This window comes from Micromys minutus (genome assembly GCF_963924665.1).
Source record: "Micromys minutus genome assembly, chromosome: 28".
In the NCBI taxonomy this organism is placed as follows: domain Eukaryota; kingdom Metazoa; phylum Chordata; class Mammalia; order Rodentia; family Muridae; genus Micromys; species Micromys minutus.
The window spans coordinates 36,307,712-36,323,026 of record NC_137963.1 but is presented as its reverse complement, the minus strand read 5'-3'; the positions used below and the strand labels follow the sequence as shown (position 1 = coordinate 36,323,026).

General features: G+C 50.7%; 1 protein-coding gene across 1 annotated transcript in view; it reads right to left on the bottom strand.

Annotated features, from left to right (window-relative positions):
- The window catches only part of GABBR2 (gamma-aminobutyric acid type B receptor subunit 2), a gene marked incomplete at its 5' end in the record, with an annotated part of 325,701 nt that overhangs the window by 116,803 nt on the left and 193,583 nt on the right, over positions 1 to 15,315 (bottom strand). Inside the window, one exon of the mRNA XM_080940105.1 lies at positions 11,161 to 11,397. Within this exon, the coding sequence (XP_080796231.1) occupies positions 11,161 to 11,397 (237 nt within the window). The remainder of the gene's footprint in view (positions 1 to 11,160; positions 11,398 to 15,315) is intronic.

Genomic DNA, 15,315 nt, shown 5'->3' with positions numbered 1-15,315 from the left:
AGGTTCTTGAAGAAACTTGTTTTCTCACTAATTGTTGCTAGTTTCTACATTGTGGGGCCTAATTAGTTTCAAACAAAGACTCCTGCGTTGGGAGGCTCACAGAACCCGGCACACTTCTAATGTCACTGTTATGTGCCATGTGACCCCAGCCAGCGGCACCTGTAACATGCCAAGGCTTAGGAATCTGACATACAAATCTGAGGGTAACAAAAGTACCCACAGCAGGGCTTATTGTAAGAGTTAAATGAGATACTACAGAGAACTAAGCTCAGTACCCAGCACAGAGCAAGCACTCAGCAAGTACTCAGTTTTCCTAGCCATTCCACCTGTGGTTACAGCAAGGGCCACTGTGACCGCCATGTTCCCGGCTCCTTCAGAGTTCACAGCCTGCTTCCAGAGTGCCTGTGCCCAGGGACCACCAAAGTTCTAAACAATAAACTCCTTGGTGCTGTTTTTTTTTTTTTTTTTTTGTTGTTGTTGCTGTTTTGTTTTAAAAAATAGGTACATTTCTCCCCTGCCTTAAGGAGGTGAAACTCGAAAGCTTTGCCGGGCTAGGCATCAGTTCTCACAAACTGCTAAACCGCACTGTTTGGATCTCTCGGATGTATCTGACAGCAGGAGTGGGAGACGGCGGGCTTCCGAGCTGTGTGTTGCCTGCACTCATGTGTAATTGCGTGTGCACCAACGTCTCAGGCAAAAGGTTTTGAGACTTCTGGGGGTTTTGCTGTGCTTAAAAACCACTCGCGTGCACACACACTTGGGGAAAACCGTGGTCGGTCACAGGAAAACCTCGGGCATTGGTCTTTATACTTTGTTGGAGGCTGTGTCTCTTGTTCAACAAGCCTACTTGTCCACGAACTTCCGGTGATCCCCCAGCCCCACCTCCTATATCACTGCAGGTGTGCTGCAGGTGGGCTGCAGGTGTGCTGCAGGTGGGCGGCATGTGTGCTGCAGGTGTGCTGCAGGTGGGCGGCATGTGTGCTGCAGGTGTGCTGCAGGATTGCTGCAGGTGTGCTGCAGGTGTGCTGCAGGTGGGCTGCATGTGTGCTGATTCCAGACCTGTGCTACTTTGCCCAGCTTCACTCGGGTTTTAGGGATTCAAGTGCAGATCTCCATGCCTGTGACACTTTAGCACTGAGGCACCTCCACACCCCAGGACCTCTGCTTTTGGAAAGAAAGCCCTGGATTGTTGTTCTGAGCTGCACTATGATTATTCAATCAACAAACATTCATTTCATAGACTAAGAGCCAGGTCTCACTCCAAGTCACAAGAACTGTGAGTAGAGAGTGAAGGGGACAATGAGTAGATGGGGGGACAGTGAGTAGATGGGGGGCAGTGAGTAGATGGGACAGTGAGTAGATGGGGACAATGAGTAGATGGGGGGACAGTGAGTAGATGGGGACAGTGAGTAGATGGAGACAGTGAGTAGATGGGGACAGTGAGTAGATGGAGAGGGGACAGTGAGTAGATGGGGACAGTGAGTAGATGGGGACAGTGAGTAGATGGGGGCAGTGAGTAGATGGGGAGGGGACAGTGAGTAGATGGGGGACAGTGAGTAGATGGGGACAGTGAGTAGATGGGGACAGTGAGTAGATGGGGGCAGTGAGTAGATGGGGAGGGGACAGTGAGTAGATGGGGACAGTGAGTAGATGGGGGACAGTGAGTAGATGGGGGCAGTGAGTAGATGGGGACACTGAGTAGATGGGGGCAGTGAGTAGATGGGGGCAGTGAGTAGATGGGGAGGGGACAGTGAGTAGATGGGGACAGTGAGTAGATGAGGACAGTGAGTAGATGGGGACAGTGAGTAGATGGGGGACAGTGAGTAGATGGGGACAGTGAGTAGATGGGGGCAGTGAGTAGATGGGGACAGTGAGTAGATGGGGAGGGGACAGGGAGTAGATGGGGCAGTGAGTAGATGGGGACAGTGAGTAGATGGGGACAGTGAGTAGATGGGGACAGTGAGTAGATGGGGACAGTGAGTAGATGGGGGACAGTGAGTAGATGGGGACAGTGAGTAGATGGGGGCAGTGAGTAGATGGGGACGGGACAGGGAGTAGATGGGGCAGTGAGTAGATGGGGACAGTGAGTAGATGGGGACAGTGAGTAGATGGGGACAGTGAGTAGATGGGGGCAGTGAGTAGATGGGGACAGTGAGTAGATGGGGAGGGGACAGGGAGTAGATGGGGCAGTGAGTAGATGGGGACAGTGAGTAGATGGGGGCAGTGAGTAGATGGGACAGTGAGTAGATGGGGAGGGGACAGGGAGTAGATGGGGCAGTGAGTAGATGGGGACAGTGAGTAGATGGGGTCAGTGAGTAGATGGGACAGTGAGTAGATGGGGACAGTCAATAGATGGGGGCAGTGAGTAGATGGGGACAGTCAATAGATGGGGCAGTGAGTAGATGGGGACAGTGAGTAGATGGGGACAGTGAGTAGATGGGGACAGTGAGTAGATGGGGGCAGTGAGTAGATGGGGACAGTGAGTAGATGGGACAGTGAGTAGATGGGACAGTGAGTAGATGGGACAGTGAGTAGATGGGGACAGTGAGTAGATGGGGACAGTGAGTAGATGGGGGCAGTGAGTAGATGGGGACAGTGAGTAGATGGGGACAGTGAGTAGATGGGGGCAGTGAGTAGATGGGACAGTGAGTAGATGGGGAGGGGACAGTGAGTAGATGGGACAGTGAGTAGATGGGGGAACGGTCAGTTGGGGGAAAGTCCTGGCTGAGATGGACGTAGGACAGAAAGGAGAGGCAGGCACAGTCAGCACAGCGTGGAGGCTCCTGGGATGAGCCCTGGGTCTGATCCCAGCCTCTCATCATCCCCTCTGTGAGGATGGGTGCTGCAGCGGGAACCAGTTACAGCTGCTTAGCTTTCCTTGTGCGCTAGAGGGAGGCTGACGGCGGCTCAGGAAGCTCAGGTTTTAGTGCAGTTGTTTATTGCTAGCAATTACTGCCTGAGAAATGTTCTTGATGGTGAGTTTGCAAGGCCACAGGACCACACCCCCTTCAGATCAGGCCTGAGATCTGAGCCCCAGAAAGACACCCACGGGAGCCATGAGAGGCCAGGGAAGATAGTGGCCTCGCAACTTGGGTAAATTCCTGATGCGGAGTCACAGCGAGAACTTGGGAATCACTCTTGATGAATTTGTGTGAACGGCAGTCAGCTCCAAAGCCTGACGGCCTATCTTCTGTCGGGCCTGATTAGTGCCTGGGTTGAAATGGCTTTTTATGTACTGAGGCCTGGAAGGCATGGGATGCAATGTGTCTCTAGATTTCTCAATTAGCAAAGTGACTGCAGGGAGGGCTGGTGGCCGACCTCACCCTAGGTGGACGCACACTACGTATGCAGTCCGGCGGGCCGCGTGGGCCTCGTGGGCTTCGTGGGCTGCGTGGCTGCCATTGTCCTGCTGCCTGGGTACCCCAGAGGTGCCAGAGATGCTGACTCATTAGAGGAGACAAACGAGACCCTCAGAAGGGGATCCTAGGGAAGGGCACCAGTGACGGGTGCAGACTGAGCATGGGGAGCCAACACCCAAGATAACAATTAGGTTACAGTGAAACATTTCTTGGGGATAACTGGTGTTCCCATAGAAACATCTGGCAGTCTTACAAACATCTGGCAGTCTTAGATCAGCTCCCGGATACATGTGTAAGTGACATGTTCTCTTAGGCCAGCTCAGACATGGCGTGAGGGTGGCCTTTCCCTGGACCAAGTCAGAGCCCCGAGACTCGCAGGTTGGGAGCTATTGGCCAGGTACCGGTGGCACCCGGGGGATGGGCTAATCCAGCCAGACCCTTCAAAGGGATCCCCGGAGACCTGGGTGGGGTGCCAACAGCACCTGTGCATGAGTCTCGTGGCACAGAGCCAGACAGGAGGCAGGTGGGTGACAGCCGCCTTCCCCCCTCAGCGGCACAGATCCCTAGAGTGTGTGAGCAGCAGGAATCCCGAAATCACGTTTGCTCACAGGTAGACTTTATTTGGCTCTGAACACTGTAACCTTAATAAGGGCGAATCGATTGGCTCATCTTTGTGTGAAGTGCACAGGCCCTCATAGGCATCATGTGACTCGCTGCTGACGCCATCCCCCTCAGAACACTACATCCATAACAAAATCTGCAGCCTGGGGGCTGTCAGTGGGCACTGAACACTCATTCCTGAGCAGTTCCCATTCTGCAGACGGGGAGACTGAGGCCCAGACAGTGAGTGTCCTCTCAGGTCACCTAGCCCCACCAGGTACACTGCGGTCTCTCTGTCTGACACCATGGCTGCAGTTTCTGAGTCCGTCTGTCAGGGCTGTTCTACACAGCGGCTTGTTTCTTGTGTTAGAGGGTGTTGGTTCGGCAGCGTGGATGGGGAGAGATGGGTTCGTAGGCCACCTTCTTTCTCCATTAAGTGTGTGTGAGATTCTGCTCTGTGTAACCCCTGCCTCTGGGTTAAAAGAGAGCATCAAATACAGGACACAGACATGCAGGATCTGTGTAGGAGGATGAAACCAGCCACTCAGAGAATCACACAGGGAGGAGAGATGGGCCAGCTCTCAGACATGGTGTTTAGTTGTGTGTGCACAGGCATGTGTGTACTTGTGTGCAGATGTCTATGCAGGTGTGCCTGTGCATGTACGCATGGGTGGGTGTGTCAGTGTGGACTTGCATATATGTCTAAACATGTGTGCATTGAGTGTGTGTGTGTGTGTGTGTGTGTGTGTGTGTGTGTGTGTGAAGGTTTTTTGTGTAGAAAGTAAACTCCTTGTGTGTGAGTGTATGTGTGTGTATGTGTGTATGTGTGTGCATGTGTGTGTATGTGTGTGTATGTATGTGTATGTGTGTGTATGTGTGTGTATGTGTGTGTATGTATGTGTGTATGTGTGTGTGTGAAGGTTTTCTGAGTAGAAAGTGAACTCCGTGTGTGTGTGTATGTGTGTGTATGTGTGTGTATGTATATGTGTGTATGTATGTGTGTGTGTGTATGTGTGTATGTGTGTGTATGTGTGTGTATGTATGTGTGTGTATGTATGTGTGTGTGTGTGTGTGTGTGTGTGTGTGAAGGCTGGCAGCTGTGCTGGGCCACAGTGCCATGAGATAACAAGTCATTCCAGCCTATTCTGTGCTCTCTCTCCCCAGGGGGATCTTGTTTTTCCCAGGCAGCCTACTTGGGCCACTCGGGATTCCAACTCGACTTGCTTTATAAACTTTACTTTTTTAAGTAAAATGTTGTTGGGAGTGGATGGGCAACAGCGGCTGGTATTCGAGTGGCTGAAATTCTTTTCACAAAACCCTAACACAGAAGCTTGAATGGAACTGCTGGCCCGCGATCCCTCCTGGCCAGGAACAAAAGCAGCCAGGTCCTGAGCTCGATGACAGCTCTCGGACAGTCCTTTCTTTCCCTCTCAGTGAGATAAACCTGAAGAGGAGCCATCGAGAGAAAGACCTCCGCCCAGCACGGGGCTTCTTGGACTGCACTGGTGCCTAGCCCTTCCTGGTCAGGGAGGGAGGGGGTGCTGTGGAGTCTCATAGTGGCCAGCAGGGGGCGCCAGATCCTTAGGAGTGGGAGTTACAGGCAGCTGTGGACGCCCCAACATGGTTGCTAGGATCCAAACTCAGGTTCTCTGTGAAAGCGTCAGATGCTCTTAGCAGCTGAGCCATTTCCCCAGCCTCGTGTTTACACTCTTTTAAAACATGCGTCCTACAGTCTGGGGATGTAGCTTTAGAGAGATGGGCTCGCCTTCCTGGCTGGGATGGCTTCTGCATGGAGTCTGTCCATGGAGAGTGACAATCATACAATATACAGACACATACTGCCACCAACACCCACACAAAGGTTAATCAGAAAGATCTTTTCCATAACAGCAGTAGTAACCCTAAGACAAGGCCTATGGGTGAAATGTGGTGGTTGAATGAGAATGGTCCCATGGAGAGATGGCTCAGTGGTTAAGAGCATTGACTGTTCTTCCAGAGGTCCTGAGTTCAATTCCCAGCAACCACATGGTGGCTCACAACCATCTGTAATGGGATCTGATGCCCTCTTCTGGTGTGTCTGAGGACAGCTACAGTGTACTCATAAACAATAAATAAATAAATTTTAAAAAACGGGTGGCCCCCATAGACTCATATATTTGAATGTTTAGTCAGCAGGGAGTAGAACTGTTGGAAAGGATTAGAAGGATTAGGAGGCGTGGCTTGTTGGAGGAAGTGTGTCACTGGGGTTGGGCTTTGAGGTTTCAGAAACCCATGCCAGGCCCTGTCTATTTCTTCCTGCCTATGGATGAAGATACGAAGCTCTCAGCTCTAGCACCACATCTGCCTGCGTGCCACCATGCTCCCCGCTATGAGGATAATGGAGTAACTCACTGAGACTGTAACCAAGCCGTCAATTAAATGCTTTCTTCTATAATTGTTGCCATGGTCATAGTGTCTCTTCACAGAAATAGAACAGTGACTGAGACATGGGCCCTTACTGAGAGACCAGTGAAGGAGATGTTTTGAGCATAGCATTACTTGGCACTTGAATTTTTTTTCATGGCCTCTTTTTTTTTCTTTAATTGATGTGACATACATATAATTATATATATTCCTAAATACATAAATACAACCTGTTAAGTCTGTATAATGTTATTTTTAATGTATGTTTTCAGGGCTGTGCTGGCCTTTGCCTTTCCCAGACCTCTCTCTTACCACATCCAATCTGTCTACCATCCAGATTCTGTACATCCTTCTCCAGGATCTAGCCTGCCTGCCAGTCAGCCTGACCCTCCCCTCCACACACCCTCCCAACCCCACCACTCCAGATCTAGCCCAGGTACCATATCTAGCACCCTGGCTGAGTCTGGCCACTCTTGCCTGGATAGAAAACAACCTGTAGGCTTTTCAGAGCTCCTACCCTCCCAGGACCCTTCCTGTGCCATTTGGTATTGGGTAACTCTTGGTTGCTTTTCTATTACTATGACAAAACACCACGGCCAAGGAAACTTATAAAAGAACACATTTAATTTGCAGGTCATGTTTCCTGGGGGTTTAAGTCCATGGTCATCATGGTGGGAACATGGCAGCAGGCAGGCAGGCATAGCACTGGGACAGTTACTGAGTGCATACATCTGATCCATAAACATGAGGCAGAGATGGAGACAGACAGGCACACACACACATACACACACACACACACAGAGAGAGAGAGAGACAGACAGACAGACAGACAGAAAGACAGAGAGTCAGAGAGAGAAGAGAGTGAGAGAAAGAGAACTGAAAAGTTTCCTGACCTTTTTATACCTCAAATTCCACCCCATTGACACACCTCCTCCAACAAAGCCACACCTCCTAATACTTACCAAACAGTTCCACTAACTGTGAATGAAGCATTCAAATATGGGAGCCTATAGAGGTTATTCTCATTCAAACCACCTCAATATCCAATTGGTATGCTCTTCCCTGGGGAGTATTTCTTCTACTCCCAGCATCCCCTCGTTCCCTGTAGCTCTCTTTGTGAGGTTGGGACCTCTTGACTAAACCTACCCCTTCTCATCCAAATTAGCATGTATATTTGTGCTGGTTTTGCTCAGATCGTGAATTTTAACATAGCTCCTGGAAGATACTCAAGTCTGGGCAGAAATCATGCTCCAAGACCCTTCTGCTTTCAGAAAAAACGATTGTGTGCAGTGTCTGAGAGTCTAAGACCTAAGCAGGTGATTCCAGCCTGGGGTTCACTCCCCATACGTATTTGGCAGAAGAAGGTCCCACTGAGGGAGAATCCTGGGAATCCAGGGTCTGGGGTCCTTACAGGCCTGAACGTCACACTGTCCCCGGAAGCCAGTGGCATACGGCATGGCTGAGTCACTGGATAGAGCAGAGATATAGATGCTTGTTGCTGTGGACTCCAGTCCCCAGACAGATGAAATGGAGCCGGGTCCCAGGCTAAGCCAGATCTTCACTCTGAGCTTCAGAGAAGAGATCTCTTCACCAACATACCAGCTAGGCACCCAGGCCTGACCCCAGCGGACTGCACGCACTGAATCAGTTGGAGTTGAGTCACCAATATAATTAATTTAATGCGTTTAAACGATTTTCTGTATAGTAAACATGCCGAATGAGGGTGACCCAGAATACTGTGTGCAGACGTGGAGCCCGCAGGAGGGGTGACGAAGACGCTTCAGCAAACGCAAAGCGCTTCAAGCTCTTCCCGCTCGTTTCCGGCTTCCCAACTCCTCGCTCATTGCTGAACTTGGCCTTCTGCAACCTCTCGGGGCCACAAAGGCACTTTGTACTGTGTCAAAGGATATTGTATTTTCAGCAATCCAAAGATAATTTTAATGAGCCCTGTCTGCAAGCCGGAGCCAGGTGCATCGTAATACCCAACAAAGGGGGAAGTGGAAGATAGAACGGAGAGCCAAATGGATTCACGTTGCAACCTTTCTCGACTGAAGGGGACTCACGAGGGCAGCAGGGACAGGGGGTGGAGTTGGAGGAGGCATGGTGGGTCTGCCTGCCGTTGGGGCTCTGCCAAGTCTTGGTGCTGGGGGTGGGCGTGAGGGAGTCATACCCCTTCCAGATCAGTGTCACTGGTGTAACATTAGGGTGTTTGGCTCTGAGCACTTTGTTGAGTGTGTGCAGGTCTGCCATTGGCTGAATTATGAAATTATGACTTAGACGGATGCAGGTGTCAAGGAATTTCCCATTAGTAAGAAATTCATCTTCCAGCCCTGGAAAGCATTTTAGCCCGTCTTAGCTAATGGCTCATCAAGTAGTGATTATTTGGCTTAGAAGACAGGACGTGCTTCACAGGGGTTATAAATGAGCTCCAGCGAAGCCCTGCCAGGCGCCAGGCAAAGGGCTGGCCTCCGGGCTTAGAGACGCAGCAAAAGGCTTCTGGGCTTCTGAACTGACAAATGAGCCAGGCTGCTCTGGGTGTCAGGAACTTGTTCTACCAATGAGATGTGAAACGGAAGGTGGGTAAAGCAGCCCTTCCACCCTTCCTCTCCACGTGAGTGAGCAGAGAATGTGCACATGGAGGGGACAAGTCGGGTGTTGACCTGGGAGGAGAGGTTGTTCCTCTGCTAACTCAGATACTCGTACCCCAGGCTAGCCCTGAATTTGTGGAGCCACAAATGACCTTGCACTTCCGGCCCTTCTGCCTGAGTGCTGCGGTGCCAGGCCTGTACCACCAGGTTTGGCATTTGGGACACTGAAGGTCCAATCTGGGGATTTGCTCACACTAGGTCAGCACTATGCTAACGTGCCCCTTGTCTGAAGAGCCTCTTTCTTTGGATGTGTTTCCGGCTCTATGCCGCTCAGGCTGGCCTCAGGATCACGATCCTTTGACCACCACCTCTAAGGGCTACAGTTCTGGGCATGCGCCACCATACCTGGGTTTTAGTAAGTTTTATGTCTTGGACTCTGAGTGTGATTTTATAAGGGCTCCTGAGGATGAAGGCATCTTTGTAAGCCAGAGTTTGAGGTTAGATTGAGTAAAAACATACTTGGCCAATACAGAGCCTTCACGTCTAAATGTGGGAGGGATGTCCACGTTTAGATCCTTCTACTTACGGATGTTGGAAGCCAACTTCCCTTCTGCAAACTGCGAGCCCCCCCTCTTTGTAGGGAGGTGGCTGCTGAGCTACATCCTGTATTAAAATCACCTGCAGGATTGTTAAGGACCCAGAGTTTAGAGCCCCATTCAGCGAGTCTAACAAGCTCTCCAGTGATGCTCATCACACTCTGAATGGCTGCCCCACGAGAGTCCTTTCCTTGTCAGCTCTCGACTTGAGACCCAGCTTACCTTCCCAGCCCTACCATCCGCCACCTCAATGTTCTGTCTCAGGTGACAGTCTCCTCCCCTCACCAAGCCCACCTTTCCTCTTACTCAGACTGACTCAAACCAGGTCAGTCAGCCTTGAAGGCCTGGTGCTTGCACACTACTCAAGGCCAGGTTCAAACACCGCCTCTGTTAATCTGTACCACTGCACACACTTGCAGCTCCTGCAAGACCAGCTGGCTACTGCACCAGAGCCCGAAAATGTCTTCCAAACTCAGCATATGAGAAACACTCTTGTGTTGTCCCATTGTGGTCTGATGGAACAAGGAAAATAATTCACCCATCCCCGCTTCATTCTTTGACAGGAAGACCAGAGGCAGAGAGAGTCCCACAAGATACCCTACACTCTTGTCCAGAAGGCAGTGTCACATGGCCATGATGACTGAGACCCACATTCAAGTCCCAGCTCTTCCTCGGGTTAGCTGTCTTCAAAGCCCCGAGTTCTAGGCTGCTCATCTTTAACAGGTATAGGAACAGCAACTGTTCCTCTCATGGGGCATAAAGATACAACAGGACCATTAGGAACAATATCCAGGGCTGGAATTTCCTGTGCTCCAGCCCGAGATATACACAACTGGGCTGCACCTATACACCGTGCAAGGTCGAGCTCTGGGTGAATGCTGGGATCTATTGAGTGTTATCAGCGCAACTTTTCCAACATCCATGTAAGTGATGTATTACCATCAGCATTTGCCAAGCGAGAAACTTGAAGCTCAGTTCAGGGAATCCGCCCAACCAATATTAGCAGGTGCCACACGGACACCCATTTATCATCATGTACCAGAGATTGGACCAAGGGCCCTGAAATGTTGGGCAAGCATTCAGTCCCAGAGCCATGTCTCCAGCCCCCCTTTTGCTTTCAATTTTGAGACAGTCACACTGAGTTGGTCAGGCTGGCTTGAATTTACTCTGTAGGGCAGGCAGGTCTTGAACTAGAGGCCTTTCTGCCTCAGTCTCCCAAGTGGCTGGGATTACAGGCCTGTACCTCTAGGCCCAACACACTGACTAGTCTTTGCAACTACTTTGCAAACGGAAGCACCATTCCCATTTTGTGAACGAGAGGTCTCAGAGATCACTCCTAAGACGCAGGATTTGAACTTGAATTTGGCTCGCCCCGTCCACAGGGAGGTGGAGAGCATTCACACTTGTAGGTACTTATCCTTTCTTATTGGTGTGTCACGGAGGTGTTTCCCCAGTGAAAGAGACCATCCCACCCCAGCCCACTTTCCAATCCTCCCACGGGATACCCCGAGAGAAAGAATCACCCATCAGCACACACCACAAGTGCCTAATGGTCCCTCTTTTGACCTCTTATGACTCCCGAGGGCATAAGAAAACAGGAGGCAGGGGACTGACCGTGACCCCGAAGAAGTTGGTCTCGTTCATGGCATTGAGGATGATTCTGCCCAGCGTGTGGTCTGTGTAGTTGAAGTCCTGGATCCGCTGGTGCCTGCTACTGGCATGCAGTGTCTCCATGGCCCTCTGCAGTGTCTTGGCGATGACCCAGATGCCATCGTAGGCGTACCCGTGGAACTTGCTGGGCCCCACGCCCGAGCGCTTGCTGTTGTACTCCCTTTCATATTGCTGTGGAGTCTGAAAATGCAATGGGGTGGGGGACATGGAGTTACAGCGGGGACGCCAGGCATATGGATACTCTTCAGAGTCTGTTGTGGCCCACCACAGTGCCGGGCTCGCAGTCCACCCCGTCACACCATTCCTAAGGTGGCAGCCATTACTGCCCCATTTTATAGATGTGAACACTGACTTGCTGAGGTCCCAGAGTCAGTGAGTGACGGGGCTGATCGAACCCTGCCTGCCTAGAAGACTAAGCAGAGAGTGTAATATGCACCAACCGTGTCTCCCCCTGATGTTTGCAGGATCTGGGTCTGGAGAATTCCTGGCCTGTTAGCCGAGCCTAGAGACTGAAGCTGTGTACAAGCTGACAGAGTAGTCAGTGGTTGATTCCCGCCAGAATAATCACACATTCCAGATGATTTGAAGAGCTGGGTTTGAATTCAGCACTGGGGGCTCCTCAGAGCTTCTGGCCTGACATCACTTGGGAAAGCCAGCCTTGCTGGGCAGACCAACCCCATCAGTCCCTTCCCTTCCCACTGCCTCCAGCTAGCAGCTCATGGGCTCTCTCAGTCCTTTGCCCACACCCTCAGAAACCTCTGGACCATCTCAGAGGTGGTCACCCTTAAGAACTGGAGCCAAGCAAGACCACAGGTGCCACATTCTGGAAATGGCCCCGGGACTTGGGCAGGGACTAGAAGACATGTCCAACTTTCTATCTTCTGATATGATGCAGTCATCTACTAAGCTCACACTCCAGAGTCATGTGATCAGGTTACAAAAAAGCATTGCAACCCCCTCAATGTTTAAGCTTGACTGACTGTTCTGAGTTGGGCTGTATTCATAGCTACCCTTGGCTGCATGCATGTTGGATATGCCGGACTGAGATTCTAGAAGGTTCTATTTCTGTACTCCCAGCCCTGTGGATTCTGAGCTCTGATGGACCCTGTAAGGCCGTCTTGGAACACAGACCCTGAGGCAGATCCAAGCACAGACAATCTACTTTCTGCTCATCTCTTCTAAGCTACAGCAGAGACTGTGCCACTCGACACTGAACCACAGATTGTCCTCTGCTCATTCCTGAATTTTATGAAAGAGTCCACTGGCAATATCAACATCCTGATTGGCCACAATTTCCTGAAATTGCTTTTTGACTCTGAGCATGTTCTTCCATGTGATGGCACCTGGGGAACCCATGACCTCAGCCTCCTCTCCACGAATCGTTCTCAAATCCTTCTGACCTCCTCAGTGGGAATATTATCACAGCCACCTGGGAAAACACTCTCAGTGGTCAAGCCACACAGAAACCAGGTTTCCTGTTTATTTACCCTCAGAGGGGCCCTTGGAGAGAGTCACGTGCCCTCTCTGTGCAGTCTGAGGGATAGAGGGTCATAGCGGCTGCTCTAAGTGTGTGAGTGTGTGAGTGTGTGCATGATGTCAGATGGACGCCCATCCTGTCGCTGCTCACTAGAAGTGAGGTCATCACTGCTCATGGGAAGCTCGCACAGCTGTCACCGGTCAGTAGTCAGGGAAGGTGGCTTCCCAGTAGCTGGGGCTACAGGTCGGAACTGCCATAATCAGTGTAAATTGTGGTTTGGGTTTGCACGGTAGTTTGTGTTGTCAATTGACAAGACCAAGAATCTCCTGGCAAACGGGCCTCAGGGCAGGCCTGTGAGGGTGGGAGGACCACCCCTCTTAGGTGTGGGGAGCACTCCCTGGGGTAGGATCAGGGGCTGTGGAAAAGGGGGCGGTCGAGCTGAGCATGCACCCATTGCTCTCTCCTGCTTCAGCGCCTGCTGCTGTGACTCCCGGCCACTATGTGTGACCTGGAGCTGAGCCAGAATAAACTTTTTCTCCTCCAAGTTGCTTCTGTCAGGATATTTTTTTACAGTAACTGGAAGAGAAACTAAGACTGTCTATTTCTGGTTGTTAATTTAGCTCTTGGATATTTTTAAAGTATGTAAAAGCTACCTAGATGTGTATCTTTGGATTAGTGGCTTTTCCCTCACTTTGAGGCAGGGTTTCTCTGGGTAGCCCTGACTGTCCTGGCACGTGTAAGCAGAATAGGGATGAGACCCTTTGACCTCTGTCTTCCTGGATTTCCTTCCCTACATCTGCTCTCAGACGCACACAAAGGCACGGGAGGGTGAAGTACGGGTGTGCTGGTCAGCTTTCTGCAACTATAATTTAAGAGCTTAAGAGAAAACCTTAAGAAAAAGAAATATGATTGGCCTGCCTCATTATTTTGTCCCGGGGTGGAGGTGGCTCCCAGGTGTGTGGTCAACAAAACCACTAACTGTGTGATTCAGGGAATGAGGAGAAAGAGGAAGGAACCCATGCCCCACAGTTCCCCACTCCATGCCTCCAGTGACAGCAGTGTCCCACTAAGCTCTAACTCCCAAAGGTGCTATGACTTCCCACCAGTGCCCTCCTGGGGAGCAAGTCTTAGTCTCATGGTCTTTAGGGGCATGCATCAAGGCTACGGCAGCCCATCTAGAATTTCATTTACTCAACTTCATGGTTCAGTCAGATGATACTTCTGGTCGTATCCTAGGACATATTTCAAGCTGTCTGGGATCCTTTGAAAGTGAGACTGTTACAGTTTGGAGAGAAAATGTCCCCATTCTCTCACATACTTGGTCCCCAGTGGGTGGTTCTGTTCAGGAGTGGACACAGTGGAAGTGGGGCCTTTCTGGAGGAAGTGAATGGCTGGGAGGTGGGCTTTGTGGTTTATAGCTTTGCCCACTTCAAATCCACGTCTCTCTGTTTTCTGGTTGGCAGCTAAGATACGGATAAGATACCACCACTGTAAGCCACTCCGGCTGCAAAGCCTTCCTCACCATGACGGATTGTATCGCCTCAAGCCATCAGACAAATGGACATCCCTTTCTTAAGTCTGGGATTTGTTTCCAGCAATGAGACAGAAAGTACTGGAGACATGAGGTGAACAGGCCCAGGATGGTCTTGATAACAGGTCTTTGCCTGCATATTTTAACTTTCTCGATGTTGTGTTTGTTTGTGTGTGTGTGTGTGTGTGTGTGTGTGTGTGTGTGTGTGTGTGTTTGTGTGTCTATGCACCTGTGTGTAAATACCATAAAGGGATTGAGATCATGCAGCCTATTTGCTTTGGCCTTGGGACCAACACAGGCCCTCTATGTTTTACTTGAGTCACTTAGAAATCTCTATTTTGTCCTACCTTACTTTCCTACTTTTGATATTGTTCGGAGAGATGAGGAGCAGGATCAGAGCCATGAAGATGAAGGGCCTGGCTGTCCAGTGTTTCTGTGAGCAGAGGCTTGGGATAGGAGGGAGGTAAAGTCTAAGGGCCTGGCTGTCCAGTGTTTCTGTGAGCAGAGGCGTGGGATAGGAGGGAGGTAAAGTCTTGTTGCCTTTCCTACTGGGTCACATCCATTTACCACTGCTCCCCAGGGACGCCAGGGCAATCAGGAGGACACGTTTATATTTATCACAGGGGCTAGAAGTTTCTGAGAAAGAACTTTACATAGATGGTCCCCCTTCCTCCCAGGCTAGATATCAGCGTAGTTTTGAGAGGCAGTTTTTAGGACTTGGGACATATTTTCCCTCTGAAAATGTGTTGTAAGGAGTGCTAATCTCTCAGACTAGCCTGCAAGGGCTTGCAAAGCTATGAGTTTGTGATTCCAGCAGCTGTGCTGGCATGGCTGTCATAGACCATCTTCTTGACAGGATGTAGGCTCACCCATGCTTATCAGGGGTTTCCAAATCGGGTTAACTGAGGCGAGAAGTGGGCAGCACCATGGCACGGACCGGGGGCCTGGACTGAGGAGACAGGAGGGAGTGCCGTGTGCCAGCTTCATCTCTCTCTGCTGCCTGGCTGTAGATGCAGCGTGAACAGCTGCCTTAAACTCTTGTTACCATGACATCCTTGCTCTGATTGACTAAACCCCAAACTGTGAGCCA